Source organism: Equus przewalskii, unplaced genomic scaffold, assembly GCF_037783145.1.
Source record: "Equus przewalskii isolate Varuska unplaced genomic scaffold, EquPr2 ChrUn-10, whole genome shotgun sequence".
In the NCBI taxonomy this organism is placed as follows: domain Eukaryota; kingdom Metazoa; phylum Chordata; class Mammalia; order Perissodactyla; family Equidae; genus Equus; species Equus przewalskii.
The window spans coordinates 3,104,407-3,128,609 of NW_027228747.1; the positions used below are offsets into that span (position 1 = coordinate 3,104,407).

At 45.8% G+C, this 24,203-nt stretch overlaps 1 protein-coding gene and 1 long non-coding RNA gene across 6 annotated transcripts; one reads left to right on the top strand and one right to left on the bottom strand.

Annotated features, from left to right (window-relative positions):
- Positions 1-208: 208 nt before the first annotated feature.
- RIIAD1 (regulatory subunit of type II PKA R-subunit domain containing 1) lies at positions 209-22,224 on the bottom strand. 5 transcript variants are annotated; one of them, XM_070607310.1, is made up of 7 exons: positions 21,386-21,543; positions 20,863-20,939; positions 16,690-16,736; positions 15,473-15,600; positions 10,847-10,904; positions 8,202-8,377; positions 209-7,578 (listed from the first exon to the last, which is right to left on the bottom strand). In XM_070607310.1, exons 1-4 carry the CDS (start codon positions 21,467-21,469, stop codon positions 15,530-15,532), a joined length of 279 nt encoding a protein of 92 aa, XP_070463411.1. In that variant the 5' UTR covers positions 21,470-21,543; the 3' UTR covers positions 209-7,578; positions 8,202-8,377; positions 10,847-10,904; positions 15,473-15,529. The 5 variants fall into 5 exon arrangements, with proteins under 5 accessions (XP_070463411.1, XP_070463410.1, XP_070463412.1 ...); XM_070607309.1 differs by having other exon boundaries at positions 10,735-10,904; XM_070607311.1 differs by lacking the exons at positions 209-7,578; positions 8,202-8,377 and adding an exon at positions 7,605-7,968.
- On the top strand, positions 13,930-14,438 carry LOC139081467 (uncharacterized). Its single transcript, XR_011536587.1, has 2 exons — positions 13,930-14,041; positions 14,335-14,438. It is a non-coding gene; the product is annotated as an uncharacterized lncRNA (long non-coding RNA).
- Positions 22,225-24,203: the final 1,979 nt, after the last annotated feature.

Genomic DNA, 24,203 nt, shown 5'->3' on the forward strand with positions numbered 1-24,203 from the left:
CATCTTTTCATTTGCCTGTTGGCCATTTGTATATCATCTTTGGAAAAATGTCTGTTCATATCCTATACCCATTTTTTGATCAGGTTGTTTGTCTTTTTGTTGTTGGGTTGTATGAGTTCATTATATATTTTGGAAGTTAACCCCTTGTCAGATATATGATTTTCAAATATTTTCTCCCAGTTGGTGGGTTGTCTTCATTTTGTTCATGGTTTCCTTTGCCTTGCAGAAGCTTTTTAGTCTGATGTGGTTCCATTTGTTTGTTTTTTCTTTTGTTTCCCTTGCCTGAGTGAGTCTATATTCTTTCTTCAGATGGTGCACTGCCTGAAGCTCTGCCCACTGGGAAAATTTCCGTCACTGCCATCTTTCAGGGCCACCTCTAAGTGGGGCCATAGTACATCCACAGTCTATTTTCAGCTTACTTCCACCTACCCACTGAGACAACCCATACATTAACCAAGCCCAGCCTTTTTCCTCTTTTGTCATCTGGTCATGAGGGATTCCCCCGTGTGGAGATAGATGTGAACTGAAGGAGAAGCACCAATCTGGTCATCTGCTTAAGCAGCTTACTTTTGTCTTCCAGCCCTGCTTGTGCCCGGTTCTATATGTATCATTTTCATCTTATGAAGGATTGCTGATGGGCCCATCTGACCTTATGACTTATGAGTCTGGCAGAACCCCAGTCATAACAGAATTTCTGGCTACATGATCACCTGATGTCCCATGAGCAAGCACATGGTCTCCACTAGGACTCAGTAGCATGACAGGAGCTATCTTTTGAAAGGTGTATAGTACTCTGTCAGATGGCATGGCCTTGCCCTAGAACTGTAGGGGTCTGTATATGACTTCCTATTGAGGCTTGCCATAAACAGCATGTGGCATCTTTTCCCATCACACCTTTAACAAAATAGGGTGTCTTGAGGACCAAGCAGCAGGGTCATTTGTACCACAATCTGGACCTGTTACAGAGCCTTTTCCTGCTCTGGGTCCCACTCAAAGTTGGCAACCTTTTGTATCACCCAATATATGTGTCAGAGCAGTATTCTCAAGTGTGGAATGTGCTATCTGTAGACCCCAAAGAGGTTTACCAAGCATTGTGCTCCCTTCTTAGTGGTGAGAGGTATGAGAAGTAAAATTTCTCCTTTACTTTGGAGGGAACGTCCTGGCATGGTCCAGATCACTGGACCTCCAAAAACTTCACTGAATCTTTGCAGGGTTTGTGTACTACCATTTGAAGAATGTTTATCCTATCAAGGCTTTGTGTACTTGCCATTTCTTGCTCATTCTTTGCAATTACCATGATGTCAACCAAGTATAGTAATGTGATATTCTTTGGAATGTCCAGATGGTCCAAGTCTCTTCAGATTATATTATGACAGAGGGTGGGAGAGTTTACATGGTCCAGGCACAAGATTGTAAATGTATATTATCTGTCATCTAAATAGTGAAAGCAAACTTTTTATGATACTCCTTTCTTACAGAGTTGAAAAAGAATATATTGCTCAGATTAATGGCCACCTACCATGTAGCTGAGGCTGTGTTAATCTGCTCTAGCAAAGATACCACATTTGACGCAGCAGATATAATTGAAATTGCTTGTTGATTGAGATTGCCATAATCCACTGTCATTCTCCAGGAACTCTCTGGTTTTAGCAGGGGCCAGACTGGTGAATTAAATGGCATTATGATGGGGACCACCATCCCTGCATCCTTTAGGTCTTCAAGAGGGACACTAATGTTATATTTTTTATTTTTTATTCTTGGCCTGAAATAGTAGAGGCAGTGTCAGGAGCTTCATGTAGGCCTTCCTCACTATGATAGCTCTTAAACTACTAAGGTAAACGTAGTTCTGCCAACTTTCAAATGAGTCCATTTCAGTTATCCATGAAGGACCAATGAAATGACCACTAGGTGGATCTGTGAACCCACTAGACCAACTGAGAGCCAGACTTGGACCTGGAATACACTAGCCATTCTAACAGCAGGCCATGGTGACATTTTAGATGTTTGGATGTCAATGTCAAACAGGACCCTGTATCCAACAGTTCGTAAAATGGTTGGCTATTCCTCTTTCTCCAATGTGTATTATGCAAATAAATGGTCATCAGTCCCTATGGGATAGGACTGGGGGAATTATTACCTTATACACTTGTCATGGTATTTCAGGGTCCTCTCTCCTAGGAACCCAGTCTCTTTCATCAGTTGTTTCCAGCTGAAAAACTGACTCAGGAAGACTTCACTTCCACCTATGAAGTAATCACAGCTACAGAAATTGCCCTTCCACTATAAATAGCTATAAAACCATACAAAGTTATAAAAGAAATGTTTATAGATATTGCAAAGCCAATAGTGCAGAACTTTGTTAACTGAGAAAAGGGAAACGAGGTGAGCCCTAAGATTGCCTCAGTTTACTACAGTAGTTTCCTGCACTCTATCCTAGGGAGCAGTGCAGAGGGGGGAACCCAAATAAAGTCACTGGTCTTACTGAGTAAAGAAGACAGATTAGTGTTGTTGGAGGATAAATTAGCTAGAAATTGAGGAGCAGAACACTGGAGATAAGGGAATGACACAGAGAGAGCTGTGAAGATCTGCAGAGGGATCCCCTCAAATGTTTGACTGAAACTGACCTGTGCATGCATGGGGGGAAGGTCCATGAGACTAGAGGATAAAATCACCAGAAGGCAGTAGGCCAAACATTTCCCAGAGCTAACGCAAGATTGGAAATATTTTGTGTTCCTGACAGCCAGTGTATGTAAGATCTTATAATACATGGAGCATCAGGTAAAATCCTCAAAAGGACTCAGTAGTGGGCATGAGAATAAAGGCTACTCTGGACCAACCCTTGCAAAGCTTGAAAGCAAGCCTTGAAAGGATCAAACTGATACCAAGTATGCAGGAATCAAGTCCAACACTCATTAAAGAAATGCAACAAAATCTAGCACTGAACAACCTAAAATTCCCAATGTCTGATATCCAATCAAATATTACCATTAAAAAGAGACAAAAGGGGCTGGCCCCGTGGCCGAGTGGTTGGGTTCGCGCGCTCCGCTGCAGGCAGCCCAGTGTTTCATTGGTTCGAATCCTGGGCGCGGACATGGCGCTGCTCATCGGGCCACGCTGAGGCAGCATCCCACATGCCACAACTAGGTGGACCCACAACGAAGAATATACAACTATGTACTGGGGGGCTTTGGGGAGAAAAAGGAAAAAAAAATAAAATCTTTAAAAAAAAAAGAGACAGAAAAATGTTACCCAGACCAAGAGAAACAGTCCCAGAAATGCCAGTAATGGTGGAATTCGTAGAGAGGACATTAAAACAGCTATAAATATGCTTCATACACTTAAGAATATAAAGGAAAAAAATGTAATAAGAGAAATGGAATATAAGGAAGATCCAAATGGAACTTTTGGAGATGAAAAATACAATATATGAAATGAAAAATACACTGATGGAACTTCTCCTTCTAGGAAGATAGAGTAGATGTACTTTTATCATTCCTGGTAGAACTGTAACCCTGGAAATTATATATAAAACAAACATAAGACTTTGAAAGGTGGAAAAAAGAAAGTAGACTGGTTAGGGACCTTGGGACCCAGGAAAAACACTGTGGTGAGTCTCTTGGGTTTTCTTTTTGCTTCATTTATCCCAGATTTGGAGCTGAATAAACCAGCAACCTGGAAATGCCAATGGGGCACAAATGGGCCCCCCCCCAAAAAAAAAAAATCCTAACAAACACCTGTTCCTGCCAGCCAAAGGAACAGCCTAGCAAGACAGAAAACTTCTAGACAATAACTGCTCTACTCTAGCCAACCACCACAAACAACACTGAGGCCCTACCCTCGCCCATGCCCAGTCTTAGTGGGGAACCTAGACTTACATCCTTGCAAGATTCTAACAAGTCACCCCAACACCCCTGCCAGGGTGATGTCACAGAAGGCCAAGTAGGGAACCATGACTTTCATCCCCACCAGCCAGTAATGAGCCCTCCTCCTCCTCCATTGTCAGTAAAGACCATGGTGTCAGTGTGGAACTTGGACATCTACTCCCACCTGGCAGAAATGAGGCATCCTTCTGCCTTCCTACAGGGTAGTATCAGAGGAGGCCTAGCAGAGAGTCAGGACTTTCACCATTACCCAGCAGTAATGAGGCCACATCTACCAAAGTATCAGTGGAGACCATGTGGGGAGCTGGAACTCACACTCCCACTCAGCAGTAAAGAGGAGCTCCACTTGGGTGTCAATAGAGGTGAAGTGGGAAATCTGAAATTCTACTTCCACCTGACAACAATGAATTCCTACTTCACCCTCCCCTGCCAAAGCAGTGTCAGAGAAAGTTAATTAAAACAAGTGTTAAGATTCAGAGTCTTATAACATAATACTAAAATTTAAAACTCTCATCATACCAAGAACCAGGAAGATCTCAAAATGAATGAAAAAAGACAATCAATAGATGCCAATATTGCAATGACAGAGATATTAGAATTATCTGACAAATATTTTGAAGCAGCCATGATAAAAATGCCTCACCAAGCAATTATGATCACACTTGAGACAAATGAAAAAAAATAGCTTCAGCAAAGAAATAGAAAATCTCAAAGAAATAGAAGATATAAAGAGGAACCAAGTGGAAATACTGTATTAGAACTATAAAATATAATAATTGAAACGAAGAGTTCAGTGGATGGGTTCAACAGCAGAATGAAGAGGATAGAGGAAAGAATCTGTGAGCTGAAAGATAGAATAATAGAAATTACCCAATCTGAACAATGCAGAGAAAATAGACTGAAAAAAATGAATGGAATCTCAGGGACCTGTGAGATTATAACAAAAGATCTAACATTCCTGTCATTGGAGTCCCAGATGGAGAGGAGACAGAAGGCAGGGCTGAAAAAGTACACAAAAGAATAATGGCTGAAAACTTCTCAAATTTGTCAAGAGACTTAAACGTACTGATTCCAGAAACTAAGCAAATCCTAAACAAGATAAACCCAAAGAAGTTCATGCTAAGACACATCATAATTAAATTTCTGAAATCTAAAGACTAAAGAAAAAATCTTGAAAGCAGCTAGAGAAAAATGACACCTATAAAGGAAAAAAAATCAAATGACAGCAGATTTCTCATCAAAAACCATGGAGGCAAGAAGGAAGTGGTACACTGTTTTTCAAGTGCTGGAAGAAAACTGTCAACCCAGAATTCTATACCCAGAAAAAATATCCTTCAGGAATGAAGGGGAAATAAGCCACATTCAGACAAAGGAAAGATAAGAGAGTTTGTCACCAGTAGACTTACTCTAAAAGAATGACTAAAGGAAGTTCTCTAAACAGAAAAGGAAAAAAAGATCTAAAGAGAAATGAAAACTTACTAATGCTATATTAATGTTTATAGGAACTTTATTCCCTAAATGGAAACAAGCCAAATAGCCATCAACCATGGATCAACAATGGAATACTACTCAGCAAGATGAAGAAACAAACTAATGATACACACAACACTGATAAATCTAAAAATATGCTACATAAAAGAAGTTGGACACAAAAGACTACATGCTGTATGATTTCATTTATGTGAAATTCTTAAAAAGGCAAAACTCTAGTGACATAATATCAGTGATGGCTAGGAGCCAGAGCTTTGGATGGGGGTTGACTGAAAGGGGAACGAGCTGTGATGGGCTGGTAAATGTTTAACGATCAGCTTTCAGCGGAAAGGGAGCCCTGATTTGTAGCATTTGCCAATTTCTATGGTGTAATTGTTCCTTCCTTTGCCAGTTTCACATTACCAACGTCACTGAACACTGAGTAGGGATGAGAGGCTAGCTAACAATTGGATCTCACTAGGTGGTATGATTTGGCTCCAGCACACCTCTGGGCACAAGAGAATGTTGTGGGATGATGGAAATGTTACATATCTTAAACAACTGTATGTATTTGAAAAACTTATTAAAGTATACATTTTAAATTGGTAAATTTTAATGTAAATAAATTATACCTCAATAAAGATTTATTTTTTAAATCGGGCTCAATAAAGATGTATATTTTAAAGCAGGCTCAGGTGTAAAAACAGCAAGGAATTGTAACTTTTTATCAGATTAGCTTCCCTCAGCCTTCTGATCATCCATCCTTGATTTCTTTTTATTGTACACATTGAGCAATATCCTTGTTGAGTGCCATGTATCTTGTTCCCAAGAAAGCCATGTTCTATTAATTGATCTCCAGAGCTCTCTGTCTGTCAGACCCTGGCTGCCTCTCCAACCCTTCTGCTCAGTACAGTAATTCAGCCACTTTGATTCCAATGGTCAGGCACCCACCACTGGCCTGTTTCAGCATCCTATCATCCTCATTGCTGTCAGTGAGCCTAGTTCTGTGACAGCTCAGCCCTGGCCTACAGAGCAAGGCCATCCCCGAACTTCACAATGAAACTGGTGCTCGTCTCCAGTGCTTTCTTTATCACTTCAATAAATAGAATTTGGGCCCTCTGATGGAACATAATCATTTGGTGAATTTTCTGGCTTTACTTAGCGTATTCACTCTAACATGCCCACTTTTTTGAGCCTTTTGATGCCTTCTTCCACGATATACCATGGCAGTTCTGGCATTTCTACTTCACTTAACGTGGGTCCTGGCTTTCTGCAAGTTTCCAAGAGCCATCCTATCAGAATGTCAGCAACATCTCTTGAGGTCCTTGTCACAGTATGAAGTCCTGTGTCATGGGAAGGTGCTCTCATATTCATATACTCTCCCTTATCAGACTTTATGTCCCACTCTCCTTGACCCAATGCCCTCAGAATCCAGACCCACACAGCTTTTTCCATCTCCAGCCCGTACATGCTGGCCAGGCCCCCTAGTGCCTCTGGGCATAGTGCTCCCTTAGTGGGGCTCTTAGCTGAGTTCTGATGCACTTAATCCCACTTACTGGGGGCCAGGAGAGGAGACTGGGCAGATCTTGAAGGGAGTGCACATTGTCTTGCAAGATCCCTCTGCCATTTTCTAAGATACTTATGCAGGAGAATTTGGGGATTCAAGATTTTTTCAAGCACCAACCCAGGTGCCCCATCCCATGTCTCAAGTTCTCACTCCTTCCCAGTGGAGCTGCCAGAGTTAAGAATTCAAACTTCTCTGGAACTCTGCTACTCTTATAATTAAATTCTGGACCTTATTTTCAGCTATTTGGGTCCTCTAGATGCAGGAGATAAAAGCCTCTTCACAAGCTGCCAAGGAGAGCCTCAGCCTTTCAGTTAGCCTTTAATTAGTGACTGATCACCCTCAGCCTTCCTTTGTCTTCCTCCAATGCATTGCTAGCCTCCAGCAGCAGCCATCCAATTCTGTTGTCTTTATAACTTCTCAAGCCGGATACATATCCCCCACTAGTGCATTCCCTTCCCCCAGGATCCGATCCTAGTGCACCTCTAGTGAACGTTTTAACAACTGCACTGATCCAGCGTGCCAGAGGCCATCCGTCCTCTACCTACCACCAGTGATGGGGTCCTCACTGCTAGTTGGCCAGCAGGTGATTCAGCTTTAAAATCTCATGTTAGAATCTGCTTCTTCAGTACTCTTGGCATCAGTTGTTGCCAGGTTGTGTTCCTGGGAAACATATTTCAAGATGGAGATTTGAGTAAAGGAAGTTTATTAGGGCATGCTGTTGGGACCAACACTACCTGTGAGAAAGTGAAGGCCACAGGATTGGACAGAAGGAGCTCTGGAGCTGTTGTGACCCTTCAGTGTTGTCCCTCATGGAGACAAGGGAATCAGACCTTTATACTCCCATATTGACCAAGGGATACAGGCTGTGTCAGGATAGGGCAGGCATGACCTTCAATGATTTTTCAGTCAAGGGCAATTTCTAGAGGGGTCCCAGCTGAGAACTGTTAGCCACCAAAACACCCAGGAGCTTGGGCAGGAGGGAAGAGTGGGATGATGCTTCAGTCCTGAAGGCAGGCACTGGATGGCACACTGCAGCATCCACTCCAGTACCTTCAAAAATGAGAAGCAGAATAAATTTTTTTGATACTTCTCACCTAGGACAGCTACACACAACTTCTCTTCCCTCCTTCATGGTTTGGTGAGTGGAGTCTCACAGTCTGTTACTTTACTATTGGAAGGGTCATCAACTGAGGGAAAAAACTAAATAGACATTGTGTTTGGATCTTATTATAGCTTAGTCCTAGCACTCCTGTGACCTATTGAATACATGTGATCAAGGATACACTGCATCTTGAGCCAGCCCTGATGGCCTCGTGGTTAAAGTTCTGCGCACTCTGCTTTGGTGTCCTGGGTTCAGTTCCTGGGTGCAGAACCACACCAATCATCTGTCAGTAGCCATGCTGTGGCAGTGGCTCACATAGAAGAACCAGAAGAATTCATGACTATACACGACTACGTACTGGGAGGGGAGAAAAAAGGAGGAAAATTGGTAACAGATCTTAGCTTAGGGCAAATCTTCCCCTGGGAAAAAAAAACCCAGTTTTTAAAAAGTATTTAAAGAAAGAATACACTGTGCATCCTCCTTTCCTTGTTAAGGGGTGGACTACCTTTCTTTACACTCAATGGATGTTCCCGTAACATCTAGTTCAAGATGATGTACAGTATAGCGAATTCATGAAAATCACAGAGCTGGAAATTACTTTGAGTGAGATATAGTTGGCACTCAAATGTTTGCTGAATAAATGAATGGATTTTGTCCTCACCTACAGTTAGAATGGTAGGTTAACTACACAGAGGTATAAGTTCCTGAACTGTCATCCAGCCACTTTTTGTTCTCCAAGCTAAGTAATTCTAGGTATTTTTTTCTAGCATGAAATACTGGAATCACATTTGATTGGAAACCAGGAGAGTGCCAGCCCCCTCTACCACTCTGTCATATGTGGGCAAGTTTCTTCATCTGTAAAATAAGATTGGACTTACTGATCTCTAAGGCAGTTTCTGCTTGAAGAAATTCTATGCTTCAGTCCTCTACTTTGGCATTTGGTTTTCCTTTCTCTAGTTGTAAAGTGTGGAAATTAAATGCAGTAACCCATTTAGCCTCTTTCCCTCAGATTTATCTCTCAGGTACATGCTAACTGAACAACTAACCTACCCTTACAGCTACCAGGCGACTATTGGAACTTTGTTCTCCCAGTCCCCAGAGATTCACTCATCACCGTAATTCTCTGAGGACTCTGGGCTATCGCTTCTCAGACTGATGCAAAGAACAGGCTGCTTGAAGTCCTGTTCCTGAAGGACCTGCCTCAGATTCCAGGCCGCCTGGGACCTATAAGAGACGGAGTCAGAAGTGTGCCTACTGAACCATTATGTTGGGTCATGAAGAAGCTTTCCTGAGAAAGCTCCAAGTCTTCAGTCTCACACTAAATAGTCTTAAACTCCAACAAGTCAACTTGCATTTAATTTTAGTTTACTTCCTTTTCTCTCCAAAATGCCGACACTTGGGACTCTCTCCTCAGTGCCCGTCCCCTGTGCCAGGCTAAATTGGTTTGGGGAAAATAATGCATTGAGTTCTGCTACTTCACTGAAATAGTAGTTGCTATCTGTGGAGGCCTACTATGGGCCAGGCACAGGTACAGTGCCTGGGCGTGTAATGACAACCCTCACAACAAATCCACAGGGACACGTTATCCCCCTTTATAGATGTGCAAACTCAGCAACACAAGGGAACTACAGGGATGGTTGAAGAGTGCCAGGAGTCTGCTCTTTTTCAACAAGCATTTAGTGAGAGGCTATTAGAAAAAGCACATTTGGTTCTTTTGGACTAGAGCTGAATTTTCCCATAGATGCTGAAAAACTTTGGGGTTTGCATGTCCATATGCGCCTGCCAGCCTGCTCCCAGGGAGATGTTTTCACAAATCGAATGTTAACATTCCTAGAGTTCAGTCACATCAACGATGCTCAAAGGTAAAATCTAGCAGCACCCCCCTCTTTTTACAGATATGAAAAACAAGGCCCTACGAGACTGTGTTAAACACAGAGATAAAAGTGAGGGAAGACTTCAGGAAGAACTTTCCTTGGAGGAAACAAGAATTGCCCTTTGGATTTAATAATGGGGAGATACGCTACTAGAGAGTAATCTGGTGCCTTTAATTCCGATTCATGTGTTAGCGTTCAGCTCCCATATTGGGAAATATTTTCTGGCCATCTCCTCATCGTTCCCTCACCCCACTACCACAGTACCAGTTACGTGCCCCTCCTCTGTGCGCCCATGATGGCTTGTGTGTTTCTCTTATCATTTCACTTTTGAAACTGTGTTATAATCCTATGTATGTGTCTTTACTCACTAGACTGAGTTCCTTGAGGAAAGAGTATGTGTTATTTCCAAAACTTTGCGCCCTGAGTATGTAATATACCCTAATATTTCTTGAGTCAATGAGTGAATAAGTAAGTGAATAAATAAATGAATGAATAATCAACCTTGCAAGCTTTCTTTCTTCCAACACTTTTAAGAAGGAAACATCCCAGGAGCTCATGAAGCAGCACTGAAGGAGATAAGGCCCTGGATTTTGTAACTTCTGAGTGAACTTTCTATTCCAGGAATCTGTGAATTTGTGGATATTTTCCCACTTAGCCTTGTTTCTCTTCCTTCTGCTGATTCTGCAGTCAGGCCTAGAACAGGCGTTCTCCGAGTGGTGTCTCCAGCCACGCCCAGGAGAGGGCAGTAGAGCCCCGTCCTGCTAGACGGAGAGGGCCTTGCTTTCTAGGCGCAGCCCTTCCTTCCCACCCCTTGAACAGCAAGACGGAGGTAATCCTTACAGCAAGCCTGTGAGAGCTGCTGCTCCAGTTGTGAGGATGAGGAGCCTGACACAGAGAGGTCACTCTAGGTCACACGGTGGCAAAGGTAGGCCTGCCTGTTTGTCCCCATTACCTCTGGCTATCAGGTCCAATCTGCGCAACATTTTCAAGAAGCTCCTCATGTTCTTAGCCTAAAGTAAAACAGATCCAAAGAGATGGAAACTGTCAGATCCGTGGATGCTCAAGCATCTCCCATTACAAAAGCCCACCCTTGACCCTGCTTCCCCTTCTAACTACTGCCCTTCCTCCGTCTTCTCACAGCCATGCTCCTAGAAGGTTGTCTCCACGGGCAGTGTGCATCTACTCCACATCCTCAGCTCACAATCGCTACTAAAGCCACCAGTCTGACTTCTGCCAAACCCACTGAAGCTATTCGTATTAATAGTACCCATGACCCAATTGCAAATTCAGTGAAAACCTTTTGGTCTAAATTCATCTCTCTATTTCTCCCGCCCTTATCTACTGCCCTTCTGTATTAGTGAATGACCCATCATCTCTCTCCTTGCTCAGGAAAGAAACCTGGAAGTCATTCTAGAATCTACACCCCCTTTATAATTCTACCCCATTCAAACCACAAGTCCTGCCTCCTAAATAAATCTAGAACTCATCTGCTGTTTTCATGCCACTGCATAGATCACGCCCTCATCCTGCAGTTCAGGCTTCTAACCACCATCCATCCAATCATCCAGCAAGTGTGCACTGAGCAGCTGCCTGTGCCAGGCATGGTTGTAGGTGCTGGCCTTGGAGAGACGAACAAGACTGACGAGGCCTGCTCACTGGAGCTCACATTCTTGGAGCCACAGACAATAACAAGAAAGTAAGCAAACAAGATAAATAGATGTTATGAAGAAAACAAAACAGAGTGTTTGATAGAGAATGGCTGGGGGGTACTTTAAATTAAATATTAAAAAATATCTGTGCAAGGCTACTTCAGTTGGATCCCTAGGACAGGACTCTCTGAGAAAGTGACAGTAAGCTATCTAGGGCATTGCAGGCTGGCTAAAGACTCAATTTCCCAGCCTCCCTTAAAGAGGAGGCCGTGTACACAGTTCTGGCCAACGTGACGTTGGTGGGGATCGAGGGGGTGTTTCTGGAGAAGCATTTCATTTCCAGAAAAGAAAGACAAGTATCACTGACACAGCCCTTCCTGGTCTTCCTGCTCCTCCTTTGACCATGAGGGAAAGAGAAGCTGAAGAGAGGTGGGCCCTGAACCGAGGCCAGCAGCCACCACCTCCAGACTTGATATGTGAGAAAAGCAAGGCCCATTTGCTTAGCAGAATTTTCTTTCAGTGCAGAGCATCCCAGCTTCGACCCCCAGCCCTGTAGATCTGGGGAAGAGAAATCCAGGCAGAGTTCAAAGGCCCTAAAGTGGGCACTGCCTTGGCATGTTTGAGGAAGAGAGAAAAGATCAGTGTCGCTGGAGCATAGTGAGGGGGGAGAGAAAGAGTGGGAAAAGTCTGAGAGGTGGAGAGGGTTTTGTAAAACTTTGTAAGTCCCTGGAAAGCCACCTGGATTTTATTTTAAGTCCACGGAAGATCACTGAAGGGTTCTAGGCAGGAGAGTGACATACTCTGATTTAGGTTTCTTAAAAGATCCTTCCAGCTATGACATGGCGAATGAATCAGGGAGTGCGGGTGGGGCACACACTGCTTTGGGGCTGACCCAATAGCTGTTCCCCTCTCCTTTTCTCTTGCCATCTTTGCTTTACAAGTGAGAGGAGTCAGATGTTCCCTTTCCTGATCTCTCTTGCACTTGGGTGGACCACGTGACCCTGATCTGGCCTGACCCTGGTGGGGAGGACTTTCAGGAAAACTTTTCCTTCCTCATAAAAAGGGGATGGACTCAGCTGGTGTGGCTCTTCTTCCTTCTCTGCGCGGAGTGCAGAAATGGCCCCTGCGAGTGCAGGAGCCCTCTTACAAAGGTGAGGCCATAGGCTAAGGCTGGCAGAGTAGAAAGATGGAAGCCTGGTCGGGGTACTTGTCGACATCATTAAACTTTTGAATCTTGCTTACTGCCAGACTTATCAGGTGAGCAAAATAACCCCCTATTTGCATAAGCCACTTGTGCAGCTAAACACATTGTCAACTGATAGAGTGGGCAGGAGAGTCAGCAAAGAGACCAGCTAGGACGTGGATCAGGTGAGACATGATGGTGGCTTGGACTCTGGTGATTGTCTCCCTACAGGTCTTTCCATTTCTAGTCTTAGTTTCTTCTCATTTGTCTCCCACACTGTGACACTTCGTAAATGTAAATCTCTGCATGAACTCCTCTTGGCTTAAAATTCCTTGCTGGCTCTCCATCTCCATTGCTTCCATGAGCTTCCGTGAGGTTCCCCTCACTCCCTCAGGCAGACCTGGTGTTCTTCCTTCTACCTCCTCCTATATATGTACCTACTTCCATCACAGGTATATAACTGTCTTTATAGCAACTGATATAACGTAGCTGCTCATTCAGTTATACAAGCATTCATTCTCCGCACGGATGCTTACTGAGCACTTGCTATATGGAGACACAGGGCTGGGAGTCAGGAATTCAATAGTGAACAAGTTCGATTTTTAGATTTGGCCCCTGCCCTGATGGAGCTTTCAGTCTAAAAGGTGAGCTATTCTGACAGTTAAGGTTTGGGGAGAAAAGCAGCCCATCTCCCGGACTATAGCCCACTGCACGGCAAGACAACCCCTGGGCCCTAGCACACTATCGCACGCAAGGTAGATGCATGATGGCCACATAGTAAATGCATTCCTCACTCAGGAAGGCCTTGAAATGTATTTCAAATGAAATGCACTTCTTATTTCTACCAGGAAACTCCCCAGGACTGAGTGATTGCCCTCTCACAGCATTAAATCGGGCACTCAAGCATCCTGACAAACCCCTTGCGCTCTCCCCACGTTGTTGCAGGTCTCTTCTCCCAGGAAAGGTTCCGAGGGTGTCTAACATAACACTTCACATCAGAGGTCCTCAGTAGACGTGTGTTTTTTGCTGAAGGCTCCGTTTGGATTTTCTAAACAGGGATGCCTCATTGTCAGAGCTAGAGCTGCTGAAGCGTGATTCCAAAATCACTTAAAATAACTCCGCAGGGTCCTGTTCTATAACTTATTATGTGTAGTTTTAATAGTTCTCTAAACACCCTGTTTTGTTGCCCTCTCTACTACTGCAGGTGATGGCAGCTGGGAACAAGACAGGCGGAGACAAGAGAAATAAAAATAATACAGCCCACGCTTTGGGCTGTGCTCCTGTTGCCATGGTGATATTGACCCGTGACATACAGGTGAGAGGCCCTGTTTACAGTGGAGCCAGTGGGCTGTGGAGGCCAGAGAGGCAGGACATACAGATGCAAGACTTCCACGCCTCCTGGGCCTGGAAAGGACTTCATAAGGCCGACTGCTCCAGTTTCCTGCCTCTTAGCTGAAAATCAAATGGATGGGCAGCTTGTTCCTAAAAATCCTAAACAACAAACGCCACCACCTCTCTGAGTCATCTGTTAGGCTCACATTTCACAATATTCATGACCCTGAATAGATTTTCTATGTCTAATATCATTCTCTCTTGTTGTCCTTCCAGCCCAATTCCTTTTATTATTGCTTCTATGGAAATAAAAGTTAACCATCACCTGTACACTCTGGACAGTAACCCAGGAGGTAAGATAAAGAGAAAACAAAACCACAGCTGAAGTGTGGACTCTGTTCATTTCAGCACCACCACGACCAGTGTGGTCCCCACCCCTGTTCTTTCCTCTGGTCTTGCTCTGGGAGTGAGTGGCCTGGAGGGGCAGGGAGCACACGGTATTGAGGCACATGTGGAAACAGCCTGCTGACCCAGCCCACAGGCTGCCAGGGACAGAGAAACAGGCCTGCTGTCCACCAGGTCAGAGTGGGGGCAGGGTAGCCCTCCCATGAGGGACGTCTTCCTCTCCTGAGTGAAATAAAGCACAGAGAGCAGGAAGGTCTGTTTTAGTGAGTATCTTTAAAAGCTTTGCCACAACAGACAGAGCCCAAGGCAGCCTGGAAACCCACAGTGATGGCAACAGGGCTCTCTTGCTTCCAGATGACCCTGCAAAACAGAAATGGTTCTGCTAAATCAGGAGTGTGGCTTTTTCCCACCTCACATTAAAAAAAAGAAAAAAACAAAATCCCAGCCTTCAGAATCATTTCAGAAATCATCCTGCCTGAAAAATGTGTGACGGCCCTAATGGCACAGCCTGGATTGAAGGTGAGGGGAGCAGAAAAGCGCCCAATCCCAGACGCACCGGCGGGGGGGTGGGGGGGGGCACTGCTCCCACCCTTCCCAGAAGCAATGGGAGGCCCCCCTCCACTCCCATCACCAAGGACATAAGGAAAAGGCCATCTGCAGGGACGCTCTGGAATTCTGTAGCTGGCGAGTAAAGTCTTGATACTAATGGGTCCCACCCCCACATCCCTGTCACTCTCTTTACCCCCAACTACTCTGCTTCCATTCTCTTAATCCATTGCACTAGATTAAGATGACAGACGTCTCTTCCCGCCGCAGACATGCTAGACAAACCCTGGGCCTCTCTTCATAGTCCTTAATTCCCCAAAATAGTGTCAAGAAAACTAAACACTTGCATGAAACTTCTCTTCAGCTCCTCCCTCTGGTTTCTTTCCCACCCTGGGCCAAGAAGCCAGTGCTTATTTTCACAAGAGGAAAGAAGCTTCCGTCTGTAAGTGAGGTTAACACCCACCCTGAGGCTGGATTCTTTCTGGTCTCTCTCAACAGCTGAGCATCGTGATTTTGCTAATTAAGCTGCTTTCTTCTCCTTAATTAGCTGCATGTGAATCTTGTTGGGAAGTCTTGGATCTGTGAAATAGTCTAGGATAAGAATCAAAAAGAAGAAATCATCTAAACCCAAGGGAACAAGACTGGGAGGGAGACAGCTTATTCTGCTAAAAAGTTAGCATGTCTCGGTCTTAGCAGGACTGTTACTGGTGGCCCTGTTTTACAACATAATATGAGATGTCACAGCAAATCCTGTGGTCACTGTCCCCAGCCCAAGGAGTTCTCAGCCTGCCAGCTCAAACGCTCCCAGGAAGGGCTGACACAGGATGGCTCCTGTCCCCACCACACTGCCCTGCCATTTGCCAGCTTGCTGACGCACAGGGAGCCATCAGAGGGCTGAGGGAGTCTCTGGGTTTTCTGCTCCCAGCCCATCCTGGGGCCCAAATAAATGCCAAGTGTTATTCTTGTTTCAACTCGGCTTGCCAGCTCCTGTCTCTGAGATATCACGCCCTCTCTGAGAATATCCTCTCAGAGGAGAACCAGGCTCTTGCAGGATGACGACAGAAGAGGTTTTTATACACCCAGCATAATGTGAATCAGAGGCAGCATCTGCTGTTGCAGCAAAGACATACTTAGATTCAGTTAGAAACGATTTGAGGCCGTAAGCAACTCCCAGGGCTAACAGGACCCAAGAAATCATCCAGCCCAGCCCCGTCCCTCTAAATACCACTGACCTCAAGCCATATGGGGGCAGCGGAGCCATTTGAATCACCTGGGGAGCCTTTAAAACTGTGAATCCCGGGCCCCACCCCAGACTAACTAAAAACCTCTGGGGTGGGTCTGGGCATCAGCGTTGTTAAAAGCTCCCCAGGTAATTCTACCGTGCAGCCAGGCTTGTGAACCCTGCTTTAAGATTCCAGGAAAAGAGCTGCCAGCATGTTCCTTTGGGAATCTCAAAATCCTCACCATGAGGAAGTTCTGCCTCATTTCTTATCTGTCCTCATTTTGAGGAAATGACAATGGAGGAAAGAGCCTTCTGAAAAAAGCTCCCCTGGAGGACATCAGGTGAAGAAGTCCCCCAAACGCTGCAGGAAGAATCCTGGGCTTGTCCGGGTCTAAACTCCCAGTAACACCACTTGCGGTGGCTTATCAAACACCCAGAATGGACACTGCCTTACTCACCTGCAGCAAATTCTTGGATGTTGTCTGGTCTTTTCAAAAACATTTCTCTGGAAAACATTAGGGAAAAAGGGCAGGAGGCAGAGGCTTTAAGGCAGGCTGTGCTACGGCTGCTGGTCCTGAGCTTGCAGGAAGCACACTGACCCAACACACACCCGTCTTGGGAGTCAGAAAGCCAGAGGACTCCTGACAAAGACCCCTTCATTCCTGATTTTCCTTGAAGTCAGGATCTGAGGCATGGAGCAAACCATCCTACATGGCGATAAGCCTAGGGATTGCTCACTCGAAAGACACCTGTGTTGCAGCCAGGCGAAGCTTGTCAGGCATTCAGCAACATTCCCACGGAACCAGAGACCAAGCCAGGGGCGGGCGGCGAGGATGGGGAGCATGCTGCCTAGTCCTGGAGGGGCTTGAGTGTGGTGAGACAGATCTGCAAGCCCACAACCTTCTGATAAGTTTAACAATAAACTCCCATGGGCTGGGGGCAGAATACAACAAACAAAGCTGAGAAGATGGACTGAAGATGGTGGCTGGCCCTGCGGTGCAGTGGCCCCCGTGACAACACCTGCGCTGCTGGTGCCACTGGGAGTTGAGAATGCCTTGTGTCACATAGTTTTCTGTTCCTGAAGAGTGTTCACAGTATCTCCCTTTACAAAAACCCTGTGAAACAGCAATGACTGTTCCTCATTTTACATATGAAGAAACCAAGCCTTCAAAAGGTTAATCATCTGTCCAGGTTCATAAAGCAAGTAAAGAAAGGAGGGCCCAGGTCTTGTGATTCCAAGGCCAGTGCTCTCTACAACTCTTGGCCATGGCTGCCCTGCCCACCAGCCTAGAAGGCCTCACCAGGCCAGGAGCTCCTGCCTCCCAAGTGTCAAGAATTTTGCTTCCCTTTTCCTCCTTCAATTCAACTTGATAATTATGGAGCACAAATTATGTGTAAGTAACTGTACTAGATATGAGGGATTGATTTTAAAAAGGATAAAATATAGCCCCACCTCAAAGACGTTACAGTCTATAAAAGGGAATGGTAAGTTCCCAAATGTCCAAAAGGCCAAGGAGCCTCCCAGAAGGGCTCCTAGAAGGGTACTAAATAATGCGCTGGGAGATCAGAGGAGAGAGGAATGCAACTGAGAGCAGGACCCCCAAAATCTTCACAGAGCAGCTGGCATTTGAGAGGACCGTGAGGTGTACACGGGATTTCAGTAGGCAGGACAAGGGCTTGGGGACAGGAGCCTTCCCTGGTTCCAGAGTCAGGGAAGCTGCAAGAGCAAAGGCCTGGAAATGAAAAGAAACAGCCCATGTTCCATAGACGGTGAACTCCTCGACGGGAGGAACTGGGTCGCATCCACCTTTGTATCCCCAGGGTCTGGAAGAGCACTCCCCGAGTGTCAACGCCCCTCCACCAGGCTGGTGGAGTGACCAGAGAGGTTCGGTCTGGCAGAGCAGGGCATGTGTGCGAGGAGCAGTGGGACGTGAAGGGGCCTCTGTGAGGAGGGCCTGGAAGGCCCAGGAGAGACGTTTACACTCAGTTCAAAAGTCAATGGGAATGGATAGACCAAGTGTGGTGTGGTCACACGGTGGAATACCACACAGCAAAGAAAATGGAGGATCTACAAGATACTGTTGAGCAAAAGAAGCCAGGACAATCGAGTACATGTTGTAGAATTCCCTTTATATAAAGTTCAAAAAAGGCAAAACAAATCCATGCTGTGAGAAGTCAGGATACTGGCTACCTTTTAGGGGGAAGTGACTGGAAGGGCCACAAAGGGTCTGAGGTGCCAATCACGTTCTATTTCTTGATCTGGACCCTAGTGTGTTCTCCGCTTGTGAAAGTTCATCCAGTTTAGGATATGCCCCTTTTCTGTACTTTATATTTCAATAGAATGTTTTTTGGGTTTAAGTCACTGTTGTGAAGCCACTGAAGTTTTTTCCAACCAAGGAATGATATGATGAGTGATGTATTTTAGGAAGATTCATCTGCCTGGGTGTTTACAAAAGCATCAAAGTCTTTCTACAATTTCACACTTGGCTATTATATCTCCAGCCTAAAACCTGAGATCTCTGGGTGCCTAAAATAAGTTAGATTCCTACTCTTCCCATTTTTCAGGCCCAAAATTCAAGGTATCAGGAGTTCTGTACACTGTATATATGAGTATAGACTAGAGAGCTGTGGCTGAATAGCGACAAATCATTAGAATCTGGAAAACCCAATCTGGGAGCTCTCTTCCCAACAAAACCTATTCAGAGCTTCCCGTGGCTTAGAATGAGTCTAGAGCAGAGACCTGCAGAACATGAGGACAGGCATGCTGCCCAGGCTTCTGTCTGCTCTTCTCCCTTTCTCTTTTTCACAGGAAGGACCATCTGAAGCATCCAGTACAGATGAGGGCTTGACTCTGGTTCATCCTGGTACCACCCAGAGGAAATAACAATAACGCCAAACAAACAAAAGCAAACTCTCAAACTCCAAATACTTCCTCTCCCCCTCCCACCTCCACCCCAGAAAGAGAAAGGCCTAAAAGAGGCCAGGAGGATTTCATGTAAGGTAGCTTCAGAGACAGCAAAAGGAAAAGCCTGGTGGCCTACCTGGCCCGGGGAGGGGGATGCTAAGGAAGGAAAGGGAAGATGCCTGAGGCTGTCCCTGCAGCTCCCCCTGGAAACTGTTCCTGGACAGAGAAGCAGAGCCATCCCTGACATGTAACTAAAACTATGGCCCTCTTCATTCACCACCCCGGAGGATGAACAATGCAAATGGTGATTTTTTACATCTTTAACATCTATCTCCAATCTCCCTGCTGGAATCATTCCTAACTTTGATTGCAAGCTCCCCAGGAAAGGAACAATGTCATCCTGTATTTCCCTTTAGAAGACAAGGTACAAAAAGTGATGGCTTGATCCCCAGGGCAGACACGGACAGAGGATCCTTAAACCATCTTGTGTCAAAGGCTTACCCTGACCCGAATAAAACCAGCCTTCACAGACAGGTTTCAGCTTTCCCTTTCTCCTTCCCCTGTCTGCCCTCTGAGAAGCTGCTGCCACTTGGAGAAATGGTTAAAATATGAAGAACAGTGAGATCCAGGAAACACAAATGGGCCTGGGGAAAAAGACACCTCTCCAGGCCTACTTTTGAGAAGACAAAGGAGAGCCCTACCTCTGGCTCCCCAGCTCCTGTGTGCTTACAACGCAACACAGTGGAAAAACCAGGGGTTTGGATCCCGGTTCTGCAACTTGGGGAAGGTACCTCACCTCTTGGTCTGTAAAATGGAAGGGATAATAAACTATCTTTTGTGGAGTTGCTAGGAGGGTCAGCAAAAGTGTACCAAGATGCCATGTACTGTGTGGGCCCTGGGGACACAAACATGGCTCCAGCAGCTTGGAGCTTTGGTCCAGGGAGAGAAACAGAAGATGCACAATGCAATTACAATGGAGTATGATAGCTGCTAGTGTAGGAAACCAACACCGGGCCTGGATGTGGAAGGCATTATTATTATTTAAACCTTGCCTATTTGTCTATAGCCAAACAGTATTTGAGATAGCTCTATCGTCTTTACCCATTGCTGCTCCATGATTTTTTTCCCCTCAATTCTTTGCCTTTCATCCCATAGGGAGAATTCTCCAGCAAATGCCATGCTGAAAGGCAGTGTGGGGGAAGGAAAAACATACTTCAGGATATGCTGAAAATGGCCTTCTCTTCCCCAAGACTTAAGCGGAGTGGCTTCCGACCCTCCGAGTCCTTCTACAACAGTGTTCTCAGGTACGCAAGGGCCAAACATCTGAATTTGTTTTAAGTTCTAGTGATCTTGTTAAGCTCTTCTGACGGAGAATAGTGTTCTACACCCAGTGGCTGCCTGTAGACTTTCTCAGCGCCGAATCCCTCTTCCAACTGTCACAAGGCACATATTTATCCTTACAGCTAAAGGGAATGGATATTAGTATTTTTGAGAATTTAGAGATAACTAAAGGAAACCTCTAGAGATAACTCAAGAAAACACTGGGTGCCACAAATCCCAGAGTTAGAAAAAATTCAATCTTAGGATATTTTCTAACTGTCAGACCCTAAAGGAAGCAGTAGGAAGTGTTCAAAGAAAGAAGGGGTCACTCACACTCATCTGTCCCAAACAAGATTTGGTAAAATTTTCCACGAGTTGCTCAAGGCGGCTCTGGAAAACCACCTACCTGAAGAAACCACTTAGGAGCAACTCCACTTCTTTGTGGGTCCGTAGGTACTTTTCGTTAGCAATCCGAGTCTGAATCTAGGGGACAAGACCAAAGGGTCACGCTCCATGAGGAGACAGATTTCAGGGTTCAAGTCCTGGAGGTGCGAAGGGCTGGGGGACGCAACGTGCGCGTTTAACCCGGGGCTTTTCCCTGGATGTCCTCACAGACCGACATCTCCAGGCTGCCTCCGGCTTAGGCGTAGGGGTCTCAACCAAGCACGGGTCCCCACGGTCGGAAGTCCTCGTTTGTATCTAAGTTAATCTGTCCGGCATAATTTCGGTCCATTTCTCTGGCCAGCTCCCTTTTTCAGTTCTTCCCGCCCTTCCAGGCGCCTGCCGGGCTCTGTTCAGCGCCCCAGAAGCCCGGGTTCCGCCGGGGGTCTTCCCGCGCCCCTTCTCCCGGAGGCCCTCCTCCCTATCCGGGGCCCTCACCCTGGTGGAGCTGCACTTTGACGGAGGCGGGGCGGGGGGGGTGCACCCACCTTGAAGTCGCGCAGCTGCTGCACCTGCGCGGGGCTCAGCGCCCCGGGGTCGGACTCCAGAAGGCAGCCCTGCAGCGTCGCCATCTTGTCGCGGTCGTCATGGCGACGGGCCGTGCGCGCCGCGAGGCCCCGCCCCCAAGCCCGGCCCTCTCCAGCCAGGGGGAGGGGCTGAGGGAAGCCTAGGGGAGGCACCTCTGAAGCCCACGAGGGAACTCGGGAGGGTCTTTAAGAATTTCCTTCCCCAGATTTGGGGACTGACTTGCCGGCTTGACTGTGTATGGGATGAGCCTTTCTTGACCATGGCCAACCTCAAATAGTTTTTTTCTCAGCTGCAGCGCAAAACTGGAAAAAGAGTTCCTAAAGCAGAGTCTCCCAGAATTTGGTTCCTGACCCTCTCACTTGGGTGGAAGCTGGATGAAGCCTAGTAGCTGGGAAAGAGAATTAGGCTTCTTCTCTTTTTGGCTGCCTGGAAGCCAAACCCCTCCATGTATCCTGTAGACACTTGACATTGAAGTGTTAAATTCTTCTTCTTCTTCTTCTTTTTTTAGCTGAGGAAGATTCGCCCTGAGCTAACATCTGTTGCCAATCTTCCTCTTTTTGCTTGAGGAAGGTTCCCCCTGAGCTAACATCTGTTGCCAATCTTCCTTTATGTTTTTTATGTGGGTCACCACCACAGCATGGCCACTAATGACTGGTGTAGGTCTGCACCCAGGAAGCAAACCCTGGCTGCTGAAGCAGAGCATGCAGAACTTAACCACTAGGCCACATAGTGGCCCCTCTGAAGTCTTAGAGTCTTAAAACAATAAGAAAGCACTCCATAGGATGGAGTGAACTGAGTTCTGCAAAGGAAAGAACATTCTCAGACTAAAGATGGTGGAAAGGATCTGGGGGGACATCCTACCAGAAGTTGCCCCTCTTGGACTGACTTTCTTGTATAGATTAACTTGCTCCTCATAAGTTCTAAATTATTTCTCCCACTCCCAATTGAGTCGGGGAGGGGAGAGGCAGTGGGTCTTGGAGATGCGTTCTTCTAGTATCTAGTTAAGAAGGGAAAGTGAAGCATAAAGCCAGAGAGCTGGATATAGTGGCCTGGAAAGGGCAGGAGCCTGTCCGTCAATGGACACGGGCTGAGCTTCTACACCGCCAGAGACTGTGCCCAGCAGAGGCCTTCCGAGAGGCAGAGAAGGAGCCCACAAGGGAGGCCGTCTTTTCAGCTTTGTGAACAAGTGCCCAAGGAGCAAGGAAAGAGCATGAGAAACAAGCCCAGCATTCGGCCGTGGCCTTGGAGGGGTCTCTTGGTGGTCTGCCTATATCCTTCTCAGCAAAGACTAAGGAAAAGAAGTGAAAATGTTGGCAGTTCTCAAGCCAGGAAAAACCCCACAAGAGATAGATTAGGCAGTGGGCGGCAAGCCTCTCCCCCTTCCCGGAACAACATCCGGCTAGGAACCGTTTCGGTTGTTTGTTTTTAGGAGAGAGAATTAGCAAGAGTGAGAGGTAGATAAGCTGCCATCTGTCAGAAGTGATTTTTTCAGGCAGGAGCAGAGGTTAATCAGAGATGATAGTTCCTATTGGCCGAGACCTGTCTCTTCCCACCCCACCCATCGACCCCGAGAACTAGTGGTGGAACCTCTAGCTGCACCATCCAATATGGTTACCATGAGCCACCTGTGGCTATTGAACACATGAAATGTTGCTGTGTCAGATGTGTAGTAAGTAGAAAATACACACTGGGTTTTGAAGGCTTAGTATAAAAAATGTAAAATATCTCATTAATAATCTTTATATTGATTACATGTTGAATATTTTGCATATATTATATAAACACATTGAATAATACTTTGGATATATTGGTTAAATAGAAAGTTTTTTTTTTGAAGATTGGCCCTGAGCTAACATCTGTTGCCAATCTCCCTCTTTTTTTTTTCTCCCCAAAGCCCCAGTACATAGTTGTATATCCTAGTTGTAGGTCATTCTAGTTTTTCAGTGTGGGATGCCACCACAGCATGGATTAATGATCGGTGTGTAGGTCCACGCCCAGGATCCTACCCGGTGAACCCTGGGCCACCGAAATGGAGCCTGTGAACTTAACCAATGGGCCATGGGCCGGCCTCCTAAAATATATTATTAAAAGTAATTTCAGGGCCGGCCTCTTAAAATATATTATTAAAAGTAATTTCAGGGCCAGCCCGGTGGTGCAGCGGTTAAGTGAGCACGTTCCGCTTCAGCGCACGGGGTTCACAGGTTCTGATCCCGGGTGTGGACATGGCACCTCTTGGCAAGCCATGCTGTGGTAGGCATCCCACACATAAAGTAGAGGAAGATGGGCACGGATGTTAGCTCAGGGCCAGTCTTCCTCAGCAAAAAGAGGAGGATTGGCAGCAGATCTTAGCTCAGGGCTAATCTTCCTCAAAAAAAACCAAAACCAAAAACAAACAAACAAACAAAAAAAGTAATTTCACTGTTTCGTTTTACTTTTTTATGTGGCTACTAGAAATTTTTAAATTATATCTGTGGCTTGCATTATATTAAACAGTGCTGGTGTGGACTGGCAAGTCTGCACATGCACACACACATGTGCATATGTGTGCACAATTCTCTCTATCTGCCACCCCCATGCATAAAGTAGTTAACATCCTCCTTCTGCTAGTCTCTGATCTTCTTGTGGTTTGAGAATCAATCCAGCCTTTCTTGACCCATCGCATCCCAAGGCCCAATTCCCAAATACCCATGTGTGTAAATGAGAGAAGCTACTTTTATTTGCTTCACAACATCTCAGTCCTCACTATTGCATATTGTGTTGGCCTGTCTTACCTCTCCA

Excerpts from the sequence above, each read along its gene's own strand:
- RIIAD1 (XM_070607310.1), bottom strand. The coding sequence starts at position 21,469 with ATGGCGACGCTGCAGGGCTGCCTTCTGGAGTCCGACCCCGGGGCGCTG. Across the intron at positions 16,737-20,862 it reads CTCCTAAGTGGTTTCTTCAG|AGAAATGTTTTTGAAAAGAC; the intron begins GTAGGTGGTTTT and ends AATGTTTTCCAG. Across the intron at positions 15,601-16,689 it reads CATCCAAGAATTTGCTGCAG|ACTATTTCACAGATCCAAGA; the intron begins GTGAGTAAGGCA and ends TTCTTATCCTAG.